At 49.5% G+C, this 27970-nt stretch overlaps 1 protein-coding gene across 4 annotated transcripts in view; it reads right to left on the bottom strand.

The window, feature by feature from the left end:
- The window catches only part of LOC118785442 (disintegrin and metalloproteinase domain-containing protein 23-like), a 30759-nt gene extending 3290 nt beyond the window's left edge, over positions 1-27469 (bottom strand). For 3 of the 4 annotated variants that reach the window (XR_005005292.1, XM_036540069.1, XM_036540070.1), the window contains exons 1-25: positions 27143-27469; positions 25933-26150; positions 24571-24647; positions 18843-18906; positions 15337-15419; positions 13889-13952; positions 13129-13201; positions 12553-12617; positions 11817-11882; positions 10935-11003; positions 10386-10552; positions 9906-9990; positions 9717-9804; positions 9369-9420; positions 8706-8805; positions 8561-8632; positions 8346-8432; positions 8166-8246; positions 7976-8026; positions 7810-7873; positions 6317-6422; positions 5443-5562; positions 4737-4905; positions 4484-4595; positions 1551-1641 (exon numbers count right to left, since the gene is read on the bottom strand). Coding sequence is in view for 3 of the 4 variants with exons in the window: in XM_036540069.1 (XP_036395962.1) it covers positions 1551-1641; positions 4484-4595; positions 4737-4905; positions 5443-5562; positions 6317-6422; positions 7810-7873; positions 7976-8026; positions 8166-8246; positions 8346-8432; positions 8561-8632; positions 8706-8805; positions 9369-9420; positions 9717-9804; positions 9906-9990; positions 10386-10552; positions 10935-11003; positions 11817-11882; positions 12553-12617; positions 13129-13201; positions 13889-13952; positions 15337-15419; positions 18843-18906; positions 24571-24647; positions 25933-26150; positions 27143-27221 (2303 nt within the window). In the remaining variant the exon portion in view is untranslated. Of the gene's footprint in view, positions 1-1550; positions 3185-4483; positions 4596-4736; positions 4906-5442; positions 5563-6316; positions 6423-7809; positions 7874-7975; positions 8027-8165; positions 8247-8345; positions 8433-8560; positions 8633-8705; positions 8806-9368; positions 9421-9716; positions 9805-9905; positions 9991-10385; positions 10553-10934; positions 11004-11816; positions 11883-12552; positions 12618-13128; positions 13202-13888; positions 13953-15336; positions 15420-18842; positions 18907-24570; positions 24648-25932; positions 26151-27142 lie in introns of those variants that run through there. The other variant, XM_036540071.1, reaches the window with a different exon arrangement.
- Positions 27470-27970: the final 501 nt, after the last annotated feature.

The following is a 27970-nucleotide window of genomic DNA, read 5'->3' as shown; positions in this document are numbered from 1 at the left end:
GTCCCAGCTCGGTCCAGTCAACATGCAGAGATTACCGGTGGCGAGAACCAAGATGCTGATGCTGACCCGCATGCTTCGATGAGCGCATAATCCCTTCGGTCGTACAGGTTTATAAACGTTTTCCATTCACAAAGGAAAAAGCAAAAAAGGCACGCAAAGGAAGTTCAGGCAGCTCCTCTCATGGACAGAACTTGAGCCGGGGACTCGCGTGTCTGTATCTCCCCTGCGCGATCAATGCTAGAAAGTAACGCTAATTTGATTGACTGCAGGAGAATCTCTGGGTGTGTAACTGGCTCACTCTGCCATTTGTGCCTATATTATCTCTATTGTCACTACACATCCTGTCTGGCCTAACAACTGAAGTTACGCAAGGCTATCACTATGTATGGCCATATTCTGCTAATGTAATGCCCATGGAGGTGCACTACGTCCAACTGACCATGGAAGGCAGTGTCTCAGGTGTGTGTCTGTGCCAGGTGAAACAAGTGACATGCATGCCTCTGACACTGACTTTGAACATGACACTGGACTTAGCAGTGAGCTAAATGTCTTAATTGTCTTAATAATACTTACTAATAATAATTACTAATATTCTTAATCCCAGTACAAACAACCATGCTAAAACTAAAACTAGAGACGCCATAACTACCAGCCACATCTGAAACACCTTGGAAAGGTATTTCAATGTCCTCGCATTTTGTTCACTTGTTCAATGCCTTGCCTCTCCATCTTAACACCAGCACAAGCTACCAGTCTAAACCTAGTCCACAACTAGAGGCAACCAGCCATTGGTGTGTCACCCCTATTGTGATTAGCTCACCGATTCAAAGATATACTTTTCTATAGACAACATACTGTTCACAGTGTCAACAAACAGCTGATGGGTATGATTATATTATGTGAAATGTAGTTATTCTGGTAGGTCAATTTAGAAGCAGGTTTCTATCTGGAGAGTGTTTGTCTATAGTTAGGTTTTAAGGGAAACCTAATCTCGCAATTGATTTAGTATCTGACACACTTCATTAAAAACGTACTACATGAAACCCATTCCAGAAGCGTGAGCAGTTTTGGCCTAATTGACACCGTAAGGCAGCCAGCTCTCTCTCTGCTGCTTTTGCGGTTAGTCTGTTAAGCTCGCGGACGTAAACGCCTTCCATTCTGATGGAGAAACCGTTTCAGGACACATGCACTTCAAGCTTTGAGCTGGGCCAGCCTGGAGAGTTTCAGGTTCTGCTACAGATTCACAGGGGTAGTTTATTATTGTATTTTTTTTTTTACAGCCGCCTCAAGCTGACTTCGCTAAATCACCTCTTCCTCCTCCTCCACTCCCCCCCACTCCCCCCAGTCCCCTCCGGCCTAACTCTCAGCTTGCTCAGCTCCTGAACCCAAACCCCTCAGGTGTGTGGCCTCACCTGGCTTCCTGCCCTTCTCGGGCGGGCTCTATTATGGAATATGAGTGTGTTCTCTGTAGCAGAAGCTCAAAACCTGGTGTCTATAAGCAGGATAGATGCCAGAATCACGGGAGAGAAGGCATGCAGCGTGTTGCTTACTTAAAGCCCCATCCTGTCCCCCCAAGCACAATGGCTGCCACCAGGATGGCCCCCGCGATGGAGCCAATTATAAGATTGGTGGCACTAGGACCTGTGGAGGGTTACGGGGAGAGAGACATGAAAACCCAGCCTGGAGCAGCCAGGTTCTCTTCACAATGAAAGATTATGCACAAGGTAGAACAAGAGACGGCTACACCAAGGGAGCACATCAACTCTAAAGAGAAAGTGGACTCATGTATTCTCGCATGCTGCAGCATACACCTCCATATTATCCATCAATTATTCTCCTGGCCATGGCCTTTGCTTCCACCTCCGAATCGATACTGCTAGCTACTGCTGCCCTGCTCGGTGATGGGGCAATTTATCCACTGCACTGCAGTCCTGCGCAGTCAAGGGCAACTCGTCATTGGCACCGCTGTCACGCAGTGACTGAGACTGCTTGTTGCGCTGAAGTCTTGGGGATAATGTAGGCAGAATATATAATATAGTTCTTATACATTACAACAGATCGCAAAAGTCTGTGACCCCCCCCGCAGCTATGCGGTGAGTGTGGGGGTTTGTGTGTGGGGTGGTGGGGGGTTATGAAACAATAAAACGAACACTCATAAAAAGAACTAAATCCCCTAACAGCAGGAGGATTGGCGGGGTGCAGGCAAAGCCCTGCCACGCTGCATACCTTTGGTTGGGGGTGGGGGCGGTGGCGTCCTTGGGTAAACCGATTCACTTAAACTGTCCCTGCTGACTGATTTATTGGGGTGTCCTTGGACAAGGGCAGGCCATCCACGTCGCTGCGTTCGACACGCATCATCGAAGCGCAACCGTGGAAACCACATCAGCGAGGGAGAGATTCGGCTCCCCCCACACCCGACACCGTCCCCTCACCCGTTTGCGTATCTGTTTGCTTGGGTTTGGCAATCAGTTAAAAGGGTGCCAATGTAAAAAACAAAAAATTAACAAAGACTCTGGGCTCTTTATGAGTTGGTGGTCACCTCCCTGAATCGTGGTCCCTACTGCCCCTACACTACCTACAGTGCAGTTTTATAGAGCTCCAGCAGGGGGCAGTGACAGCAGCAGACAGTCTGTCTGTGGATGAGGAAGATGTGGTCCTGAGCAGAAGGCTCTCTCAGGAAGACCAATCCACACAGCCCACCCCTCCCCTCCGAATCCTGGAGAGGTCACCTGTGTCCCATCTCACTCCCTCTGTTTTTTTTTTTAGTGTGCATGCCCCACATGCCCCAGTAAGGAGAGGGTTAAATACTTCCATCACAAGTAATCATAATAATAATAACAACAACGATAATAACAATAATAATGTGATAATGACAATAGGAAACACAAAGAAAGCCATTGATTGAAAATCACATGACACCGACACGTCCAATCACAACGACACTGATTACGGTCACCACAGGGAACGACGCCACATACGCACGCGCACGCACAACCACACATACACAGGGCTCAGGCTGGGTCGTGTGACCCCTCCCCGACATGGAGGCACCACTACGAGAGGAAGATCTGTGAAAGGGAGAAAGATGCTTACTCTATTCCCCACCCCGTGCCTCCAAATATCACCCCCAGGGCCAGAATAGTCCCTGCTACTGCCCCTATCAGCCTGTTAGTGGCTATGCTCACTGCACAGGAAGGAAAAGGGGCAATCAACAGAGAACATTATCACCACCTGACAAGCAAAAAGAAGCACTAATTCCTCAGCTGCTGTGTGACAAGGGGTTGGGTGGTCTGTCTCCTTGGAGCGACTGTCAACCACGTTCTCCTCTTGCTGACCCCCCTCCCTCCCCCCCCATGCAACCCCCACCCACTGTCCCTCCCAAACCCTTTGACCCCCGCCCACACAAGCGCCCTTCTCAGGAATAAACACTCCTTGTCGGCATGCCCTCCCAACCCCCCCACCCAACTCCACTGCATCGTCACTGCAAATGAACAAATAATCAAATGAGCATAGGACATGATGGGACTCATCTTTGATTCAGCAATTGTGCTAGTGCTCAGTGTAAACGTGTGAATGCCGTAAATTGCTGATGTGAGGGCGGTGTTAGGTGGGGCTGGGCGGGGTTTGGGCGGGGCCAAGCAGGGCTGGGCGGTCATGTTACTGAAACGCAGCTTCACACCTTAGAGCATGGAGAGCTGCCTCACGGAGACATCAGTGCACAGACTGGGTAACACCAGGAGGTCATCCTGCCGTCTATAGCTGCCTACAGCTGACAGGACCACGGTCCAATTATTGATTGTTCTTGCTTGATCAGGTTGCGCGCGATGGATTGCTTTTTGTATAGGGCCTTTCAATAAACTCAAAGTGCTTTACAGTGAAGAGGAAAGTGACTCCCCTCAGCCTCCACTAATGTGTAGCACCAGCCTGGCTAATGCGTGGCAGCTATGCTGTGCCAGAGTGCTAACCACACATCCGCTGAGGTGCAGAGGGAGTGAATTATGGAGTAAAATACATACCCCCAGCCAGTTGAACAAGCTTGATTTGGAATTTGCCCAAGACAGCCTAATGAAATCCCCAAAAACCGCACGGGGGTTTTTGCTGACCGCGCTGAGTTACGATCTCAGTTTAAAGTCTCGTCTGACACACCGCACAGTGTCCCTATCACTGCACTGGGGAATTGGTCTTCTGCTTGGCCCAGAGGGGAGACTGTGCCTCCAGACAGCCATCAGCATGTCCTGGGAGGTCTCCCATCCAAGTACCAACCGTGTCCAGCTCCACTTGGCTTATGCCGTCAGTCAGGGGAAAGTAACAGGGCGGTATGGCTGCTTCATCTGTGAGCAAAAACTTACATGTAGAGTGTTATAATGACTGAATCCCATAAGCCATAAGGTGAGCATGTAACTCAGAGAAGTGTGCCTCTGCAGTGATGCTGCCTAGCTGTGTCTGCGGCTCTGAGCACTAGGTGAGAACGAAGCGGACAAACCCTTGGGGCCGTCGTCCTCAGTCTGGGCCGGCTCCTTTGGGGGGTCGGGCATGCTGCAGTCCGTCCCCGCCCAGGTGGCGTCGCAGGTACATGTCGCCTCGTTATTGCACACCTACCCCGGAGAGACGGCAGGAAGTGAGGCACAAGGAAGTAAGGCCCGGGCGTAAACAGAAGGGCTGCACACCTGAACTCACCCGGTCGGTGGGGGCATATTTGGACACGCCCAGTGGGCGGGAGGCTTGGAGTGACTCACCCCGTGGGCGGAGCACACCTGGCCATTGGAGCCACTGGGGCAGGCACTCATGTTAAGGGACTGGATGGGCAGACACTTGCGGTCAAGGCACATCATGGACGGCCCACACGGTGTCCCGTCCTCTACGTAGCCCAGGTCAGTCTCGTCATCCAGGAGCACGTGCCCACCACTGCGGCCGGAGACGGGGGAGGGGGGGGGGATCGAGAGAGGAGGGGAGAGGAGGAGGGCAATAGTGGGGATGAGAGGGAGAGGAAGAGGGATACGGAAAGGAGGGAAGGGTAAAGAGGGAGGGCAAGGGAGGGGGAGAGTGGGTGTGGGAGATGGAGCGGAGAACAGGAGTGATAGCAGGGGTAGAGGGAGGGGGAGGGATGGGGACAGGAGGATAGAGAGGAGGGGGGCACATAGGAAATAATGTAGCAGAGATGGTGAAGGCAAACAGGCGTGACATCCCAGGGCTGTTGCTACTGTCTGTTGCCCTGATCAGAGAGGTTAGTGGGGCAGTGTGCTGCCCTGATCACCAGTTGTGCTAGTGTGCACTGTGGGACAGTATTGTCCTGATCAGAGAGGTGGGGGGAGGGCAGTGTGTTGCCCTGATCAGGGAGGTGGGGGGAGGGCAGTGTGTTGCCCTGATCAGAGAGGTTGGGGGAGGGCAGTGTGTTGCCCTGATCAGGGAGGTTGTGGCGACAGGCGATGGGGTAGCTCTGACCTGCAGTCCACCAGCTTTCCCTGGTGGTTGAAGGAGGTGGGCGTGATGTCACCCTTCATCAGGCCGATGCGAGGGGTTCGCCCGATGTTGGTGCAGAGCAGATATCCACAAAACACGTCACTGCAGAGAGAGAGGGCAAGCAAGACAGAGAGAGAGAAAGACATTAAGAGGGGGAGAGACAGAAACACATGGGGAGATTGCTATGTGGTGGACACAGCTGCTCAGATGAAGAAGCTACCTCTAGCACACATTAACATTGTGACTTAGTTGTGTCTCAGCTGGGCAGTGGATTGGGAGCTGTGCTTGAAACCAGAAGGTTGTAAGTTGACATTCAAGCAGACAATGCTATTGTAGCCTTGAGCAAGGAACTCAACCCATATATGTGGGTTAGAGTATTTTTAAAATATGTATGCCAGGCTCCAAAGTGGCACAGGCAGCTGAGGCACTTGTTTTGAGCACAGGTCCAGCCCTACAACCCCAATTCAAGCCCAGCCGTCTCAACCGCTAACAATGACCAGCAGCCCACAGGCCTCCAGCCTCAGGGTATGTGTGTGTATCCCTCTATAGGCTTATGAGGTGCCTGCAAAGTCCCTTGGTGACAACAGTGGCAAGGTGCCCAGCGATGAGCCTAGTGTACAATTAGTGAATCCAAAATTAGGAGAAAAAGGAGATCAAGCAAAAAAAACAAAAAAGTATGTGCTGTGTAAACTTGCATGGGCGGCTCCAAAGACGACAACCAAAAAGAAGTGCACATGCTTGTGTACACACAGTGATGTTGGAGCAAGATGCCATAAACGCTGCAGAATGACTGCAGGACAGCAGCTTTACGGGAACGTTGCCCTAACGTTGCAGCGACGGGTGAATTGAAACTCACTGCTTGCCACACTGGACCCATTTGTCTCCGTCCCTCCCGCAGTTGCCTTTCTCCGTCCCCTCCGTGTTGAGCTTCTCGTAGCAGAACTTCTCAGAGCCTCCGGCCTCTGATCACAGACAGGACAGAGGAGATACACTGAGACTAACTCTTTTTTCCCATGAGTCCCTGTGCTAACATATTTCCTGACCACTACGGACTCCAGTATTTTGTAAAAATATTGAAAAAAAAAATCATGACATTTCTTGTTTTCCATTGCAAGTGAAATAAGACACTCAAATGTATATAATTCAATCTCAAATCGGATCCAGAAAATGATAGTTGACTGCAGTTTGTTAGTTTTTTATATTTTTACACAACAGTTCGTCCGTGTTTAAAGAAGTGTGTGATGCAGCCAGTGTAAAAACTAGAAGCAACGAACACAAGACACTGTTCTGCTTTAACCAAACTGTTTCCTTTCAACTTCTTAAACACTCATGTATTTTGCTGACACAGTTTTCAGCTATTTGTCTTACTGGGCTTCATCCCATTGTTTCAAACTACTAATAGGCATCACAAGTGCCAAAGATTTGTCAGTTTATGTATCAACAAAACAAATGAACACAGAAACATGCACAATGCGCAAAAAATGTTTTTTTTTTGTCTGATATGTGTCACACTTGCTTGCACTCTCCCAATCTTCTCCACAGGAGATGTGGAGGAGGTATAAATACAATAGTCTTACAAATCCATATATTCACACCCCCGTATAGTTATGTCTGAGTAACAGACATACAGTTATCGTGGGCCTGGTTTTTTTTTTGGATATATGGTGCTGTGCAGCTGCAGAGATTAACTGAACTCATCAGAATGCAACTCGAATGATATGGTGGGTTCAGTGGACAAGATGAGTCATCCAGATCATATGAGGATCAGATCATTGTATCTGTGTAGCATTGACACCCCCCCCCCCCCCCCCCACAAGAAAACTAGCCCTATGGAACAGAAACGCTTGTCTTTACAGTAAGAGGACTGGCTGACACAGAGGACTCAGTGAGCAGGATAACGCATCCAGATGATTTAAAGACCAGAGAATGTTCACTGCATCCGCACTTTTTCCTCATGGCAGAAAAATGGCAGAGCGCCGTTGTAGCAAGACTCCAACTATTGATCAGACACGTCCTCAGTAATATGCTACAAACTGCATATCCTCTTTCTGTAGCTGTACTGTCATCTTGTGAACACAATAAAGTAATCTATAGTAATCTAGAGTAATCTAAAGTGACCTGGAGCAATCTAAAGTAATCTACAGTAATCTAAAGTGCCCTAATCTAATCTACAGTAATAGAGAATGATCTGTAGTGATCTACGGTGATCTATAGAAATCTAGAGTAATTTACAGTAATCTGTAAATGCTGATTACAGTCTCCCAGGAGCACTGTCAGCTGTCCCAAGGGCGCCATTCCAGGTCAGTGTTAGCATCTCCAGCTACGCAGCTCTGATGGTGCTCTACTCACTTGGGCCCCAGATGTATTTACACTGGTTTTCTCTGGTCTTGCATTCCCCATTGTAGCAGCGGCCCTGCAACAGCAAAAAAAGACAACAACAAGACTGAGTGTCAGAGGGATGTGCAGTGACCTTTGACCTCCCGGTAAGGGATATATCTGCAGCTGCAATGCCCACCTGGTTGAGCTGACAGGGGTAGCCATCCTGCTTGTGCAGGTTTGGAGGACACTGCAGAAACAATCATTGGAAAACATGTATGAGCTTATTACAGGACAGAACAGCAGATATCTGGGACACTGACAATGTCAATTCTTCGAAAAAGTAGGGGGGCAGGGATGGGAGGGGGTGCACCTGCCGGATTACCCACCTGTCCTGAGTCACCTGAGCAGGTCTCTGAAATGTCGCAGTCGTTCACTGCGTAGCGGCAACTGTAACCGCGGGGGTAGAACTGAGAGAAAGCGAGAGCCACAAGGTTACTTGCACTGATGAATTTGTATTTGTGTTTGTAGTTTAAGCAACCAGGTGTTCGTAATGACACAGGTCTTACCAGGCAGGTGCTGTTGCAACAGGGCCCATCACTACAGTGGGCACCATTGGACAGAGAGCACTTCTTACAGCAGTTCTTGTAGCACTCCTGAAACACACACACAATACCCACACACACACGCACACACACACACACACACATGTACACGCAGCTCTTAGGTTTCTGACGCGCTCGTGCAGGGGTAACCGTGACGACGGCGTGACACGGCGTCTCACCACTCTGGTGCCGCAGTCGCACTCCTCCCCCACCTCCACGTAGCCGTTCCCGCACTCGGTCGCCTCGAACAGCTGCAACACAGGAGCCCGCGTGTGAGAGCGCGGCCAGCCGGGTCGGCGGGAGCGTGGCGGGCGCGGGACTCACCTTGGTCGGCCTGTTGAAGAGGCAGGACCCCCCGCCCTTCAGCAGGAACTCCTTGTAGTCGGTGATGCTGCACTTGGAGAACTTGCGCGGGTGCTGCACTCTGAGAGAGTCGAGTACAACCTGACATCAATGCAGGGCAATGGTGCAGGACCTGTTTACTCAGGGCATTAACACATGGCGTAGGTACAGGAGCACAAGCAACTGCCACAGATGACTAGTACAGAGCATTAGCACAGTGCATTGACACAGGGCATTAATGTAACACAGGGCACTGACACAAAGCATTACTGTAGCACAGGGCATTGACACAGAACCTTGCAATGAGTATGATTTCCTGGAAGAACTGAGCTCTCAAGGGCCTGTGAAAGCGTGATTCAGGTCTGCTTGAGTTAAGTGTTCTAGGTGTAGTAATGAAGTTTAGGCCAAATCTAGATTCCAGTGCTGGAGTTCTAGTGTTGGAAAGTACAGGCAACATCAGAGAGATTTCAGAATTAACAGATTAACAAGATGGCACCACAGTCGGTCGCCTCGGTGCAGGGCTCTCGTACTTTGTTTTTGTTTTTGTGTGGGTTTTGTGTGTGTGTGTGTGTGTGTGTGTGTGTGTATGCGTGTGTCTGTGTGAGTATTCTGCATGTGTGTGCGGCAGCAGAGGGAACACATTACCCAGTATCCTCCATGATGCACCCCACCCACGATTCGGTGCAGCCGCACTCCTCTGTGAGAAACAACAGTTTTACCCGGGATCACCTTCATTCTCAGCATCCTCACAGTTCACTATTACACATCAACAGCTTCTTTTTAAAAAGGCTACACTCTGCGCTGAGACATCCAGTAATAAGAGAATAATGAAAATAAACAGTAAGACACTTCTTTTCTCCTCTGTGAATACAAGCGTGCAAAGATGGGAGCACTGGTGAGCAGAGGTGTGCATGTGCGCACACAGGCGTGTATCCACACGCACAAGCGAGTATATTGTCATGGGCAGGCGAATGCGGGCGTTTTCAGGCGTACTTCTCTTGGACGCCGGGTCCCACTGGATCCCCAGGTTTTGGGCGAGGCTCTGAGAGAGAGAGGCTCCCATGGTCCAGGTGGAGCCGTACTGCAGCGGGCAGAGAGAAGCCACCACAGAGCGTTTGATTGATCAGACTGAATGGAGCCGTCGCTGGTAATGTTTGTCACGCAGCCGGGACAGAAGCTCACCTCGTTCACCCCAACCCCGCGGCTCACCGAGCACACGCCCCCGAAATACGCTGCGCTGCTCCTGCGATGGTGGAACATCACGCTGCTGCAAGGGCGAGACACACCGGCGTGAGTCCTTTCGCACATCTTTCTCAGAAAAACAGAAAAAAATACGAAGACAGAAACTACTTCTAAAAAAAATTGGGGTTACTGATGGACACAAGTGGCAGTAGGAGAACGTCACAGACCACAGACCACCTGACTGCGGTCTGACTGGTCATTGGCTACATGGATTGGAGTCTGACTGGTGATTGGCTGCATCTGATTGGAGTCTGACTGGCGATTGGCTACATCTGATTGGAGTCTGACTGGTGATTGGCTGCACCTGATTGGAGTCTGACTGGTGACTGACTATACATGACTGGGCTCTGACTGATGATTGGCTATTCCTGGTTGTAGTCTGATCGGTGGTTGGGCGGAGGGGGCAGAGGGGGTACCTACGAGAAGAGGTGGACAGCGTCAGCGTGCTGCTTGATGCTGTGTTGCCGGTACTTGGAAAGGTCCCTGAGCATGTCCAAGGGTTTCACGCTCACAGGAATCTGATCCTTCTCTGTCCATATCTCCATGGCAACCAGGACCACACGTGTGTGCAGCTGCTCCTTAAATATCTGATTGGAGGGATGACACTAATGAGTGTCCAGACCAGGGGCTTGTATCATGCTAAATAAATATGGGATCAAGTCAAATATTCATAAAATATTAACACAGCTACATTTCACTAGTTAACTGTAATGAAAACACCCAAATTAAATGAAACAGGCAACACAAAAACTCAAAAACTCTTTCCTCATGGAAATGTTTGATGTCTTTTTAAATTTTTTCTCAATATCACTGCCTGGTCTTGCATTCTGCACACCTTCAGTCAGCACAGACAGACAGACAGTCAGACCGTCAGACAGACTGCAGTGAAGGAGGCTGGGAAGGTGGGGTGAAGCAGGCCTGAAGGGGTTAAAAGGGGAACAGGCAGCGCAGAAAGAGGAGGATACTCACGGCATCGACCAAGTTGACCACAGACTTGGCGAGGTTCTTGGTGTGCTGCTTGGACTTGAGTCTCTTGTACTGCAAGTTGTAGAAAATCACAGCAGAGGAATATGGGGGTCGACTAAGACACGCTTGGGCTAGGCTGCACGCCCCACTTAGACACATCATTTGGCTGGAGAATATCTCACACACACACACACACACACACACACACACACACACACAGAGCACAGTGCTTTCACCATGTCTGGAAAACAGAGCAAAAAATCAGGTGTTTTTGTGTAATCCATGGCATTGCTTCACCCTACTGCGGGCAATACATGACAACAATCAATAGTTAGCATTAACGCGGAAGGACGTTCTGCGACACTTGACGTGAAGGAACTAATATGAGTTGCTGCTTCATTTATCAGTCGAACAGAGCAGTGGTGTACATTCCTCAGACCCATAAAGAGCCCTGTTTGCGATGGAGAAGCCCTTTCTACATGCATCGCTGATCTTCTGTGTTACAATTTCCATTTCATACCACAGTAACTGTAGGCTATGGCTGAGTGGTATCCTATATACTGTGCCCCATCCATAGTTCCCAATTTCACCTTTTCCGTGTCACTGCTCCCTCCTTGTATAATAAAAGTGGAAGCTTTAAGATTCACATGGTCCTCTAGACTGTTACATCTCAGTGATACAGTTACAAATCCTCTATTCACAGCTCTGTGAGAGTAATTCCTTTCCACGCATGCATATCTATGTATGTGTATATGTATGTGTGTGTGTGTGTGTGTGTGTGTGTGTGTGTGTGTGTGTGTGTGTGTGTGTGTGTGTGTGTGTGTGTGTGTGCGTACATGCATGCGTATGTATCTGTGCAAGTGTATGTGGGACGGGGTCACCCACCGTGTTGTGGTCACTGACAATCATGATCTCCAGATACTTCATCTCCTCAAACACGTTGCGCGGCATCTGGCGTCAGACCAAGCACAGCTTCAGGCAAGCAGAACAAACAACCAGCGACCCGCCACCGCAAGGCCGCACTCCCCTCTCAGGAATGAACCAAACACTCACAGACCTAACAGCTACACAGACTAAACAACAGACAACAGACTATCAACACTTCAATGGTTCAACTCTCTCGAGGGAAACTGCACGCAAACTACAAAAGGATGGGAAGAAAGAGAGGGAGAGAGAGGGACAGGACGACAGATAGAGAAGGGAGAGAGGGTGACGAGAGAAAAAGGAGAGAGAGAAGACAGAGCAAGAAACAAAGAAGAAGCGAGGGAATGAAAACAAAGAGGAAAAAGGCAGAGAGAGAGAAGTGAGAGCAGAGCTGAGAGGGAGAGCCATCGCCATTTTTATTCAGTCACTCTGCACATGCTCTCGCCCAGAGCGACTGATTTACACAGTGAGAGTATAAACGTGCATCTAATAAAGTGATGAGAAGTGCTACAATGCAGTGAGTGAGGAGAGAGGAGAGAGACAGTACAGAGAGGAAAAGGGAGACTGAGGAGAGAGATCGATAGAGGGAAAGAGGGAGGGAGTAGTGGAGGGCAACGCTGAGGCGTTGGTGCTCGGGTCCAGCAGGGTCCTTTTCAGCGCAGTGCATTATGGTACATCTGTAGGGGACGGTACTCACAGCTCTCTTTTTCCTGCGCCTTAGCCACCACAGGTCTGCTAGCTCGGAGGACGTCTGCTCCTCGTCTGCCAGAGACACAGGGAGACACGCGGTCATGGCTCTCGGGTCGGGGCGGGGCGGGTTACGGAGGGGCAGCGTGAGGCTTTTCAGTCTGGCTAGTTTAGAGCTTAGGCAAAGGCACCAGGTGCTGCTCGGGAATGGTCAGCTGACCTTACTCTGACCTTAAAGTGCTCAGCACCTGCAGATATGTGGCCTGGTCATCAGGGAACATGGAGAGGACTCATGACAAGGTAGTTGCAAGCTCAAATCTTGGATGGGTCACTGCTGTTGAACCCCCTAGCACAGCAGTACTTTGTGTCAGAATTGTGTCAGTAAAATCCAGGCATACAAGAGGATGAGACATGTCAGCTAAGTTGCCCTGGCTAGCGCAGCCTGCTAAGCAGACAGACAAAGGCACCTGGTGTCCTTTGGCTCTGTGGAGAAGGAAGACAGAAGGGTGTGTGGGTAGGAGGCTATGAGGGCAATGAGCAGGGCCATGAGGAGGGTCTTCCAGGCGGGAGACGCGCGAAGGCTTACCCAGGCTGTTCGACTTGTCCATCCACTGCAGAGTGGGCACCCTCCGCAGGGTGTGCGGCCGGGCTGCCGCATCCTGGGGGTCGAAGGTCAGAGGTCAGTACAGACAACAGGAGAGCAGATGTGACAGAGAAGAAGCAAAGATGAACACTGTTTTTGAACAATAATCAGTCTGACCGTTTTAAGAGGACCGCAATTTAAAAAGAGCATAAAGGGCCTTTTCAAAAATTGTGGAATGGGAGGATGTTTACTGTAGGGAGAAAGATTTAGCTGGAAGCGTGCAGCCCATAAGAGAACACAGAGGGGAGTTTTGCAAACGCCTACATCTCTGAGGATAAATATAACACTTTCTTGCTGGGAATAGTCTTGTTGTGTCTTCTCTTCCTTTCCTCCCATTTTACCTCATTAAAAGGTCTACAATACATACTCATAGAGGAAAGAAGGACATCATATGCACATCCTAGGGTTGTTACAGGTGCAGGTTAGCAAAAGCCAATAAAGCAGAAGAAACAAGAATGTACCTGCCCACCATTTAAACGCTCCCCAGAGATTTGCTGTGAAAAAAATAACATTTTGACCTACGCTGTCCTCGTCAGCCTGACAGAGTGAGATTAGATACGCGCAGAACGGGACACATCTCCACTCTCTCGCTTGTAAAACACCTTCCTCTAAAAGGAGACCCTTGACAGCGTTTCTCCACGTCCCGGATCTTTGCGGCTGTGTCGGCACTGACGCCTCTCGCACCACAGTAAGCAGTACTTACTATAGAATGAGTCTGTTGCAGAGGCTCAATTAGGTACACATAGACCCCATCATCAAACATCCCACTGTGCAGCAGAGGGGGAGAGGGAGAGTCGTAGAGCAGGAGAGGGAGAGAGAAAAGAAAAGAATGAGAGAGGGGATGGATAGAAGGAAGAGAGACACAGGCACAGGGATTAAGAGCAGACTGGAGCAGATCAAACAGGTAACTTACGGTAGTTACAGCATATAATTGTGCATTTTAGGACAAGACAGAGTCCATAGAATCTTGGCAGCTGAACTGCTTAGGCATAATAGTATTTATGAATAAATAAATAAATCTGTAAAAACACAAATGTGAATGACAGAACATGACCATACAGCAAAAGGAACACACTCATCAAAACTCAATACAAGTAAAACTGGGTGGGCCTGCACCCACTAAAGGTAAAACTTCAATCATGATGTCACTTAGGTCACTGTCCACTGGTGTAGAATGCAGAATAGTGTAATTAACATTACAAAGTTGAAAAGGTACAAACAGCTAAAAGACAAACACACAGATCACAAACACACAGGTAACTGTCATAGATTTTCAGAGATATAGTACACTAATGATGTATCTTATTGTGGCTTGTGTACTGAGCCTGTCTGTGAGCGCTGTGTTGCAATGTTTCTTTTAATGCAGTGGTTACTGTGGTTACTGTGGAACATATTATAGATGAGACATAGTGCTATTACTGTCCTGCCCCCAGTGCTGATTTCTGGGATGTGGTGAGGAAATGGCTCTGCTTTCCTGGATGCACTCCACCCTGGAACCGCTGCTTCAAACTGTCACCCGGAGCGATGAGGTTAAAGCCACACACCCAGGGGAGCCGCACTAACGCAGCAACTCAGCACAACTCCAGTGACAGCCCCATGCACAAGACTTTGACCTTGTACAGATCCGCCACTCTGGCCTAACAATCCTGCACACACACACACACACGCACACACACACACACAAACACACACAAGTACATGCAAACACGCACATAAATGCGCATACACACACACACACACACGCGCACACACACAAGTACATGCAAACACGCACATAAATGCGCATACACACACACACACACGCACGCGCACACACACAAGTACATGCAAACACGCACATAAATGTGCATACACACACACACACACACACATACACGCACACACACACACGCACATACATGCGCACAAACTCAGTCACACACAGACATACGTGTCCACAGACACACACACACACACACACACACACACACACACACACACACGCACACGCACACGCACACGCACACACAAGAAAATGCACTCACACACACACACAGTCACACACAGATATACACATGTGCACACACGCGCACACACACACACACACACACACACACACACACACACGCACACACACACACACACACACACAGATGTGGAAGCAGCACTTACTGCAGTCCGTTGCAGGTGGACAGGGCGACATGGGAGTCCTCATTCCCCCTCACTTGGCCATGGTAATAACAGTGCTCCCCGCCCTGCAGACACACACAGACACACACTAAACCTCACCGTTTCATGCAGCCTGACCTTTAAAAATGTCACCCTATCAGCTCGCCACAGCCACAAACTGCTCCAGCACACTCGCTGGGTGTTCACGAAAGTAAGAGTTCGAAGCAGGAAAAGTGCCAACTCAGGACAGTAGAAATGAGAGCCTGTGACCAACGAACCCAGATGATTAATGGTAATGGCACTCTCATGGCTCAGAACACAATCATTCCCACGTGTTTAAAGCACAGCAAACAAAAACGGTCACTATGAGAAACGCGTGAGCTTGAAGGACCAGAGGCTAAAAACCCGTTAGTTACACTTTACATGAAGGCTACATCAGTTAGCACAAACTAGCGTATTAGAGTAAATAAATGATTAATTGGTATGTTTACAGGGCATAGAAAGGGCTTCTGTAAACTTAGCAGTTAACACATGCATACACACAAGTATTGTTCTCTTGGTACCAAATTCTCCAAAGTTACATCGATGTTTTACACCATTATTATGTATTAGAAGCTCTCATTGTACATTAATTATGCATTGGTGTGAATTAGACATTAATTACACTTAAAAGAGTGGATGGCTGCTACTTTAGGTGCACAAAGAGAATGACTTCATGATGAAGTACTATGAGTCAATGCTTAATAAACTTAGTTACTGTTAGTCGGTTAGTAGGTGTGAATGAAAACCCAATAGGTCATGTTACCTAATGTAACAATAATGTAAAGTGTTTCCAACTTATCTTTAAACATCTAAATGTAGTGCACCTACCCACCATTGCCTTATTGACAAGTGTTTCACATTATGTTTTTTGGTATTGCAATTCAAGTGCTTAGCCAGCTCTATTTCACAGGCCCTGAACTGATGCACCAGACACCTGCAGGACACAGGTGTTCCGCACTGTGGCGCATGATTCCACTGCGTTTGCAGTTACATCTGTGTATATTATATTTGCTGCATGGCCATTATTGTGTTCATCAACATGCAACGTTGCCTTGTGCCGATGGCTGGATTGTTTGGTGTTTTCTGCTGAGCTCCTTTTACTGTGCTAATCGGACTCTGTGTGTGGTGTGATTACTGCACTCGCTGTATATTCCTCTGTTGTCAGTGGCCCAGGCGTTCTGTGGGAAGCAGGCCCTCTGCATGTATCCTGTGGTTACTGCCCGTTGTATGTTTACCTTTTTTGAGAGTCTTTCTCAATTGCTTACAAGCATTTCTTAAAAGAGTACTCACTTTCTCTCAAAACAGAATTGGCTCACGTTTTGCAAAATTTGACTGACATTTACAAAACGGTCAAATGCCTTCAAAATATCAAAAACCAGCAACAATATGTAACACGTTCTTCAAAACTCCATCATTTCACAAAGGCACAATAAAGCCAAAATAAGCATCAGCAAGACATGGCCAGCCCTCAGTGCACAGTCTGTTTTTATGCTTTCTGTATGCTGATGCATGATGCCACAGTGCTGTAACTTCTAAGTAGAGCATAAAAAGACCTGCATTCATCTTCACTTGACTAAAAGTTTCAGCTGACCACAAAACACCAAAGCAGAAGGAATTCTTCACCGACCCGCAAAAAACATTTTATTGATTTACGACAGCGTTTATCATACAAAGAAATGATATACGGCAATCATGCTGTAAACATTCTAGACAATTCAAGTCCACACAAGAAAGTCGGATCAAAGATTCTCATACCAGACCACGTCGGCTCATCACAACTGCTCACTCAACATCCATTCTTTGATGTTTTTCAAGCCATGTATTCATCAACATCATACTGAATATTTTCCCTTGCAATATGGAAAGGGAAAAATCTTCTGGAATTTTAGAACCATACTTGGGTTTCTAGACAGCCTGCATTCACAGCATCAAGAGTAGACATTTGGACGCAGGGATGGTGGTCATAAACTTTCATAAACTGTAATCGCACTGTACAAGCTTTGGGAAATTGGGAGCACATTGTATTCTATTTATTATGCTGTATGTGAGTCTGTGTGTGTGTATATGGTGTGTGAACGTGTGAGTGTGTGCGTGTCTGTGTGTGTGTGTGTGAATGCGCGAGACACTGAGGCTTTCTCTACACTCCCTCCCTCAGAGAGTATCACACTCAGGATGAGTGGAGGACACTCTCTCTCTCTCTCTCTCTCTCTGTCACTCGCACCTTCCCACACTGCACTGCTGCAGAGGAGAAGCTCTCCCCCGTCACGTGACCGCGCGTCCCGGGAGGAGGCTGGCAGAGGAGCGGCTCTCCCCCTGTTATGTGACTACGTCCCAGGAGGTGGCTGCCAGAGGAGCGCAGGTCTGCTGAGTCAACAGCTCCGCGCCGCTCCCCGCCCCCTTTCCTGACTGAGAAACTGCAGTGAGAGGCTCGGCTCTTCCTCCGACCCCTCTCTCTTCTCCGGCTCTTCTCCCTCTCTCTCTCTTCCTCTCTGTCTCCATCCCTCTCTCCTCTCTGCACCAGTTCACTTCTACCTCGCTGTCACTCTCTCTTCTGCTCTCTCCCCCCTTCCTGTGTCTCTTGGGCTTTGCGATTCAAGCCTGAAAGTCTTTGTTTTATAGACAGCTAAACAATAGTGCAAATGTGTTATTATTGTAATGTGCTGTAAGAGTAAGTTTTGAATGTAACTATAGAGACTGACAAATATATGGAAATTTTGAAACGATGCGGGTGAGTCACATTTGGAGAGTGATGGTCACAGACTGAGCTTGTGTTCAGCCCATTAAAACCAACCAATAGGCCAGCTCTTTGCTCAGTCAGGTGACCATCCTATGGCCATTAGCCCTGGCATAACTATCAGCCCACCCTGAGTATCCTTGACCTCTTCTCAAAAATATGATGATCAAAGTATGAGGCGGAACAAGCACAATGCAAAAACAATCTTGGCATATGTACTCATTATATCTCTAACGGGAAATAAGCTCAATGCGTGAGCTCAAATGAGCTCAAAATAACATCGGCCTGAGGAGACTTGAGGTACTCTTCAGCAAAGGGTACACTTCCACTTTACATTAAGTGGCGTGAACACATGTGCATTTACGCGGTATCCTCTTAGGTACACTATAATTACTGTGTGCATACACGTAGTTACATAGCACTTTCTCTGTTGTTAAATCTATTTGTGGCTTGTTTCATTCCACTTTGTAACACAATGTGTATGCAAACAGTAGTCACAATGTAGATATGCAGTAACACTGTGTCTCTGTAGGTATAGTGTAAATACACAGGCATTAGGACCACAATGCAATATCTTCCTCACTTAAACAACCGACCACAACACAAATATCCTGCCTCTGGGCTCCACCTTCCATCTCCTTTTTCACTGAATCCAGCCAAAGAAACAGACGGCCGGGTTTCTTCTTATGAGTGAAGGCCCATCCTTCCCGTGGAGAACAGATGGAGGTCTTACCTTTGACAGAACAGGCTTGCCCTTCTCATAGTGAATCTCCACATAATCGGAGGACAGCAAGTCACTGGAACACAGACAGACAAAGAAACAAACAGTAATATAGGTATTCTGCCATTCAGATTGGCAGCTGACCTGATCTCTCATCTGACAGGGGAGTGTTTGTGTGTACGTGAGTGTGTGCGTGTATGTGTGTGTGTGTGTGTGTGTGTATGTTGTAGAGACCAGCAAATCTTACTGAACACTCAGATAGTGGTGTAAAACCTCCCTCATCGTTTGGGCAACACCTCCACAAAAGCACAGCCCTACGAACACCCTGCAATGCTGTGACCCTATCACCGCAACTCTGATTCAGGTGTGTGTGTGTTGCAGGGAGGGGGTAGTTGTTAATAGAAGATCTCAAAAACAGGAGAGAGAAAAGGAATTAGAAATAAGGAAACAAAGAGAGAGAGAAAGAGAGAGAGAGAGGGAAGAAAGATGACAGACGCTGAAAAAATTTCAGCAATGCCAGGAAAGGGGCCCACAGCCCCAGTAACAGCTCAGTATGTGGCCACATGTCACAGCATGAGGGACAAGCAATGAATACCCAGCACTGCAGGTAATCCTGACTTTCAGAATGTTTCTTAATTAAATTCAGTTTAATTAATAGAGTTTAATTAAACTTACTGTAACATGCATTCATTAGTCAGTTGTTGACTGTTACCCATCAATTTTAAGCACATGGTCCCTGAGAGCTGTAAGTGTCCAGAATCCTGTTGGTTTTCACATGCTGGATTCGCGCCTGTCTCCAGTTGGTGTGTTTTTGTTGTTGTGGCTCTTATGATAAGAACGCAGACCAGCACACACTGAACACCTGCTTCCCTTTCTGTGATGCTGTCCTCCAAGCTGCCCTCCAATGTCCTCCCTGTCTGACTCAGCAGCCCCCCCCCCCCCCCCTTCCCCGCACCACTCAGCATGCTCTCCCTGCTAAGCTGAAAGCTGAGTCCTGGAGATGCCTCTTTCTGCCTCTACGGCAAAGTTTTCCGGCGTAACCTTGCGCATGTAATTCACAGCAGCCTCCCTATGTGCGGGACTTCACGTCCAGGACCGACTCGACCGACTGAATCGGCTAACAGGCGGAGAGGCCCCGCGCGTCTGTGAGGCTGCGCGTTAGTGCGAGAGGCCAGGGAACGGCGTTGAGCCGGGAGTGTTCAGAGCGAACAGGACGGGGAGCAGTGGTGCAGTGTGTCTTAGACCTTCCTGAGTGAGGGGCTATTTTTAGGCTGATGGATGAGGCAAGGAGGGAGAGTGTGGCAGTGCAGTGTGTGTGTGTGTGTGTGTGTGTGTGTGGGATGGGAGGTGGGTGGAGGTGGGGAGGAAGGTAGGGCACTGGAGTGCGTATGTGTGTGTGTTTGTGTTTGTCTGTGTGTATGTGTGCGTGTGTGTGCGTGTGTGTGTGTACATGTGAAGGTAACAGCCAGTAAGACAGTAAAATAAGACAGTACATAGGCTGGACAGTACTGCGGTGCATGTGGTGGAAGTATGTGAGTGTGGAGCAGCACACCAGCAGTGTGAAAGTACAGCGTGTGTGTGGGTTAGGAGGCCAAGAGGGGAGAGAGTGGGACACACAGTGTAGTGCGTGTAGGGTGGTACAGAGGGCAGGTGGTGCAGTGTGGTGTGTGTTGGGCGGGTGGTGCAGTGTGGTGTGTGTTGGGCGGGTGGTGCAGTGTGGTGTGTGTTTGGTGGGCGGGTGGTGCAGTGTGGTGTGTGTTTGGTGGGCGGGTGGTGCAGTGTGGTGTGTGTTGGGCGGGTGGTGCAGTGTGGTGTGTGTTGGGCGGGTGGTGCAGTGTGGTATGTGTTGGGTGGGTGGGGTGGTGCAGTGTGGTGTGTGTTGGGTGGGCGGGTGGTGCAGTGTGGTGTGTGTTGGGCGGGCGGGTGGTGCAGTGTGGTGTGTGTTGGGTGGGTGGTGCAGTGTGGTGTGTGTTGGGCGATACTGAGGGCGGGTGGTGCAGTGTGGTGTGTGTTGGGCGATACTGAGGGCAGGTGGTGCAGTGTGGTGTGTGTTGGGCGATACTGAGGGCAGGTGGGGTGGTGCAGTGTGGTGTGTGTTGGATGGGTGAGGTGGTGCAGTGTGGTGTGTGTCAGGCGATACTGAGGGCGGGTGGTGCAGTGTGGTGTGTGTTGGGCGGGTGGTGCAGTGTGGTGTGTGTTGGGCGGGTGGTGCAGTGTGGTGTGTGTTGGGTGGTACAGAGTGCAGGTGGGGTGGTGCAGTGTGGTGTGTGTTGGGTGGGCGGGTTGGTGCAGTGTGGTGTGTGTTGGGCGGTACAGAGTGCAGGTGGGGTGGTGCAGTGTGGTGTGTGTTTGGTGGGTGGGGTGGTGCAGTGTGGTGTGTGTTGGGCGGTACAGAGTGCTGGTGGGGTGGTGCAGTGTGGTGTGTGTTGGGCGGGTGGTGCAGTGTGGTGTGTGTCGGGCGGTACAGAGGGCAGGTGGGGTGGTGCAGTGGATCTGTGATGAAGGGCAGTCACCGCGTCAGCAGGGACTGCAGGAGCGCCTCAGGTCTGGAACCAGCCCAAATCGACACAAAATCCCTCCGCTGGCACAGGCTTAGGGCATCTACCTGCACACGCGGAGATGAAAAGCACCGCTCCACGCAGCACCGAGACCCCTGATACTCACAGGGAGGCACCGGAGATGCACCAAGACTCGGGACCACAGGACTGAGACTCGTGCTAAATGCAGAGCCACACCGTGGAGAACCCGAGAAGGGGACACTGTACCAGGATTAAACAGGCTCCACTACCACAGGTGCAGCGGGCAGGAGGAGCTATACATAGTGCACCGCTGTCAATGTCACAGCTATGACATTGAAGTGGGCAGAAGCAACACACACACACACACACACACACCACACACACAAACCACCAATACTCCTCTGTTCCTCTTTTCTCTGAGTTGAGGATCTGTGATAGACACAGTTTCAGGGAGCAGTGAGGTAAACACTAGGTGATTCCTCATTTAAAGGGTGAAGTTCCACATTCCGCAGCCAAACACCCCCCGGCTTCGGAAAACACAGCTCAGTAAGGTCTACGAGAGAGGCAAGAGGGTCTAGGCTCTGAGGAAGGGGAGGTCATGACACTGGAGAGGTCTTGATTCCTCTCTGATCTCCGAAGACCCTTCAGACAAGAAAAATGGTATTTATCCTACATGTATACACCTATAAGCAATGGCAGGCCTACTGCACTTACATTCTACATTCTCGTCTGCGTGTGTGTTTATGCAAGCCTGCACCTGCGCGCGCGTGTGTGTGCTCTTGAATGTACGTGCGTGCGTGTGCGCACGGGTGTATGTGGCGTGCGGGTGTGGAAGCGGAAGATAGTTGAACTGTACTTAACCTCTGTGTTTTGCTAAGCAGTAAAACTGCTGGAAGGGCAGAATGCGAAAATTACCGAGCTCCGTGAAAAGTTACAGGAAAGAAAGGGTGGGTTCCGCTCCATGTGACCCAAAGATGCAGCGGTAAAAGAATGAGGAAAAACATTTTGTCGTCTGCTTTCCCTCATTAAAGAATTCTCGCTCTCTGTTACCCTTTGGCAGGTGAATCGTTGTTCACGTCTAACCCTGAGGGTGTTTACTAAGTATATATACATATACTGCTGTTTTTTGTTTAATTTAGACAACTACATTTACACAACTAGTGCTGTGTGAGCTCTGTACTTGTCTCAAAGCTGCTTGCAATAAAGAGGCGTTGCTGTATTATCGCCTAATCAGACCGGAGAGTCTTTTTGTCTCCACACGTGTGTGTGTGAATGCATGTCCAGTGTGTCTCCCATGGTGTCCAGGTGCTGCTCCCATTGTCTTCCAGCTGCAGAAGCGTTTGATTGCAGTGTGATTAAGACGAAGAATTGGGGCTCTAGTGAGAATGACTGTGATTAAAGCTTCAAGTGTCCCTGTGTAATGTCGTCACCAGCCGGAGCACGCTGACGGGGGGGGGGGGACGGAGATCGACATTCAACCTCTCTCTTCGTACAAGGGGAACCCGGCTACATTCCCCTTCTTTTGCCCTCACACACAACCACAACAACATTCCCCCCCCCCCCCCCCCCCAAAAAAAAGGGAGCATCCACCTCCCCCTCCCTCCTGCGAGCTGTGCCTCTCCCCAGCCTGTCCCCCAGCGCTCACACACACACGCTCATGTCGCAAACATGCACAATGCTCTCGTTTACAGCAGTGCTGCGGCCACCGTGGGAGTCGGGCAACGAGGGGTCCGGGGGCCTTTCAATCCTCTCTCTTTTCACCCTCTGTTCATTCACATTCACGGTTTGCACATTTATGGATTTCACAATGCGCACAGTGTTTGGGCGCAACGGTCAGCCTCTCATCACTTCTGAAGCATGCTGCTGACTACAATGGCCGCCCCTGCAAACGCGCCCGTGGCGGGGACTTCAGCGAAGAGCCGTCGGTCTTCTGGGAAGACCGTAGTGAAAACACAAGATTGACTGGCTACTCACCACAGCCCTGCTCAGTCACTACCGTCTGTTATCTGAGGGAACACCTACACCAACCTACTCAACAACACCCAGAGGGCCTAATTTACTCAAGACGGCATCACCCAGAACACCCACTTCACCATGACAGCCACACTTATTATTGTTATTATTATTACATTTGTTTAGCAGACACTCTATTAGAGAGTGACATACACAGCTCACATGTTGTCCATTTATAGAGCTGGATATTATTATTTTTATGATTTTCCCCATTTTTTTGGGATGGCCAACTGCATATTGTGCTCATAACACCACAACAACTCCTGCACTGGTGCAGTGGCGCCGGGGAGCAGCGAATGCATTCCTCTGATACAGTGACACGGCACCTATGAATGTTTCATACTACAAGTCCCACAATGCAGCAGGAGAGTGAGCGACAAACAGAGGGGAGACACATGTCTGGTGTCATCTGAGTGACCCATAGGTGCTCAACACGATGTGCCAACAGGGGAGGGATGAGAGGACCCTGGCCAGGGAAACCCAACCTATCTCAGCAGAATGACGCCAATTATGTCCCACTGAATCCCAGCAACTGTCGGTGAAGTACACATCTCAGACTCGAACCTGGCCAACACAGTTACTCGGGAGCCCTTACACCAGGGGTGTCCAAACCTCTCCTGGAGGGCCCCCTGCCCTGCATGTTTTAGATCTCTCCCTGCTCCAACACAGCTGATTCAAATGATCAGTTTGTTATTCAGTAGCTTCAGGAGTTCGTAACGAATTGATCATTTGAATCAGCTGTGTTGGAGCAGGGAGAGATCTAAAACATGCAGGACAAGTGGCCCTCCAGGAGAGGTTTGGACACCCCTGCCTTACACAGTTGGATATTAAATATTTCAACAGTTATCTATCACAAGCAGGGTGCCGTCATCTGTTCTTAATTGTGCAGCTTGTGTTCCACATGGTATTTGATCTTGGGAACTTTAAAGAGCACAATATTGTGTTGGAGACGCCAGCGCTCATGCAAGTGAGCTTGTTTTGACGTTAACACAGAACCCTTTGACATCCTCTGTCAAAGACGACATTGTTACCAGTGTCACATCCATTTGGCATCTGTTTCTATTTGCATTTCTTTGGAAAGATAACTGGGACTCACATAATCCCTGTCATGTCTGTCTCCCTTCTGACGCATCCCCGAACGGGACTTCAGTCTGTTACAATGTGCCTTTGACAGCAGGGCCGTGACACAGAGCGCAAACAGTACTTACTTGTTTAACGTCAGGTCCAGAATGAATCTGGAGCCAAAGGCTTCGAGCTGGAAGCTGGCTTGGGCCAAGTGGACCAGCTGCATGGGAGAAAAGAGACTTCAGAGGGTGGGCAGGCGAAAAAAAAAAAAAAAAAATTGGAAACAATTGTGATTTCAACAGCAGCCTCAATCTTGGGAAGACTATGTGCTGGTATTACGCTGAAACAGTATGTACGAATTCCATAAGACATCAAACAGGTTTTTTGTATATGTGCAGATATTTTAAAGAAGCCTTCATCCATAACGCATTGGAATGAGTATTTTTTGTTTTTGTTTTTATTTTTTGGTTTTATACAACAATGGTACACTGTCACAAACTTTCCTCTCCACAGAATCAGTGCATTTGAAAGTTACTATTTTATCTTCCGTACACAATCACAGCAGAAATGACTTCCCTGCCTCTTCAGACTGATGTCTCACTGTGAGCTTGGAAACGAGAGCACATGGTGACATGTGGGTGACTCTAGGGGTCACCTGCTATCTGAACAGCGTGCGCTGTGATTAGCCTGCCCCTCCTGCTCAGAGCAACGTATGGCACGGCCTGTCCCTCGCCCAGTGCAGGTACGTAACGGACCACTTTCACTCCAAACACACACGCGCACACACACACACACACACACACACACACACACACACACACACACACAGCCCCCAATTACTCCGCTGTTCCATCTTTTTTTAAATTGAGGATCTATGGTCGATAAAGTTTCAGGGAGCAGTCGGGTGAACACGTCGTGCTCCCTCTTCTAAAGGATGAAGTTCCACATTCCCACACCTGAACCCTGGTTTCAGTAAAGACTCTCTAGGAAAGAGGCAGAAGGGTCTAGGCTTCGAAACATAAGAGATGGGGTGTGGGTGTCTGGTGGAGGACCAAAAGAGGCAAAGCAGCAAATGCCATTAGGGGAGGGCGGGGCGGGGTGTAGGGGGAGGTGGAGGGGGAGGGGGGGGGGTGCTTCTGTTGGGCCACATATACTCACCTCAGCAAAGCATAATGCACCACTCTCAGAAGCAGGAGAGAGGGGAGAGGGACAGTGAGGGGGGAGAGAGGGAGCGAGAGGGAGGGAAAGGAGAGAGGGAGAGAGAGAGAGAGGGAGGGAGGGAGAGGGAGAGAGCAGGATGCGGTTCCCACCACACAGCTGAGTCTCCCTCTCCCGGCTTCCCCCTGAGCACCCCTCTTGCCCACCACATCCTTTTGCCAATACACACACACATACACACACACACACACACACACCCACACAAACTCACAGGTTCCCCCTCCCCAACAAGCTCAGCCATCACCGACAGCCAACACCAGCACAAGGAGTAAGGAAAGCTGACTCACCTGGTTCTCAGTGACCTGGTTCCACGTCCGGGTGTCCAGGTCGTGGTAGGTGCTCTCCGAATCCTCGTTCAGGTAGTAGATGAGGCGGGAGGGGTAGGTGATCTCCTGCTCGGCTTCATGCTGAGTCCCGTTCTCTCCGCCCGGCGCTGCAGCTGCCTCCAACCGCAGCGCCGTCAACACAGCGTCCCTCACAGCCTCATTCTCTACTGCCGAGGAAACTACAGCAAACACCCCCCCCGCCACACACACACACAAGCACACACCATCAGTTCACAACCCGCTTCTCCTTCTCAGACACCATCCCTCCATCGCGGCCGGGCCTAAATGAATCTCATCGTGCCAGCAAACTGCAGCCCTTCTCTGCCAGCACCCGCCGTACGCACTGCCCCGCGCGTCCCTGTAATAACGGCGGGACACACATGGGAATCGCGTAGAGAACAGGACGTACATCGGGGACGGCGTGGCAGCCCGGTTCCAGCACAAACATATTTAAAAGAACCCGCAGGAAATACACAGCAACACACTGCAGGCTATGACTGAGCAAATCTATCAGTGACAGCCTACTGTGTCAGTCAGGGGGGACACCGGGAAAGAAATGACATTGACAGCAGGCTGATCTTCTCTCAACTTAGCTCTGGGAAGCTAAACAAAGCCCAGTGAAATACATTGAACCCACTACTTTATATATATACACACCAGAAATCTATATCGTGAATCATTAAGCAACTAGACTCAGACCTGGATGCTTGACAGCACCTGCAGGACTATACAGTATTCATCGGCTCGTTTTAGGTAAGCTCTGTGCTCCATCAATGCACTTCCATAACGTGCTGCTGGCTAATTACATGTCAATACACGCGCTTTGATGTCCCCCCTGATCCACCGACATTTTGAGAAAAGGTAAACGCTTTCAGGTTTTAACGCTTGGCGCCTCCAACTTTGTGGAATTAGTCACTGCAATAACAAAACACGCTGGAGCGCTCGTTTCTATCCTTGTCACCTGCTGTTACAGAACCTCTGCATTGTACATTATCAGTTGGAGACGGGCATTTTTATCCAGAAATAGTGCAAGGGGGGACACACAATCCGAAAAAAGAGCGCGACATCTAAGAATTTCTCTGAGTAACAAATAACCCGATTCCGCAATATAAATCAAGACGGGGGGTTTTCCCCGTGTTAATAAGAACAACCAATTTAATGTGACACGTACCCGTTGACGCTAAACCGAATGGATGGAGCCAGGATACAAGGATACTCGCGAGCAGATTTGGAAGAAATATCAGATGCATGATTCATATTTAAAGGTTATATAAAAAAAGGTTAATATCAACACGTCAGCGCGGTGAAGAGGCCCATTGCTGGAGAGACGCCGTTGATGTGGGATTCTGCATGTATCCTGCGCGAGGCGAGGGGGACTCCTGCACCAGCGGGCGGAGGTAGGGGATGGATGGAAGGCGGTGGCCAGCCAGTCGAGATCGACGAGCCAGCTCCTCCTGCTGATGCTGCAACCGCGCAAGTGCTGTGCTGCTCGCTTTGCTACATTACCCCCCCCCCCCCCCCCCCAACCCACCCTTCCCTCCCTCTCCCACTCCCTCTCCCTCTCCCTCCTTTCCCCACGCGTTCACACACACTCGTACGCACAGGCGCGCACCCTCGGGCTCGGGTCATGCAGCGCTGGAGTCTCGCTCTCTGCTGAGCGTGAGATCACGTAGGGACGTCCCCGCCCTGCACACACCACAGGTCCCTCCGTCTGCACCATCCTCCCGGTATCGCAGCAACGCTGGAATACCCGTCTTTATGTATGTGACCTGGTGTTGTTACACTATCAGTTGCTTCCACTACATAAGACCCCCTTTCTCAACACCACTGGGGAGAGAGAGTTCCCCTAAAACTTTGTGGAACACAAAGAGTAATAACTCTCATAATAACTTTAGTAATCGTAATAACTCTGATAATAACTCTCCTGTATGTTGATTAGTTGACGTCTCAGCTGTACGGGGGGTATTTAATTTAATTTAATTTCTAGAATTGCACTTGT

Source organism: Megalops cyprinoides, chromosome 11 (genome assembly GCF_013368585.1).
Source record: "Megalops cyprinoides isolate fMegCyp1 chromosome 11, fMegCyp1.pri, whole genome shotgun sequence".
In the NCBI taxonomy this organism is placed as follows: domain Eukaryota; kingdom Metazoa; phylum Chordata; class Actinopteri; order Elopiformes; family Megalopidae; genus Megalops; species Megalops cyprinoides.
This window is presented reverse-complemented; position numbering and strand designations above follow the sequence as displayed.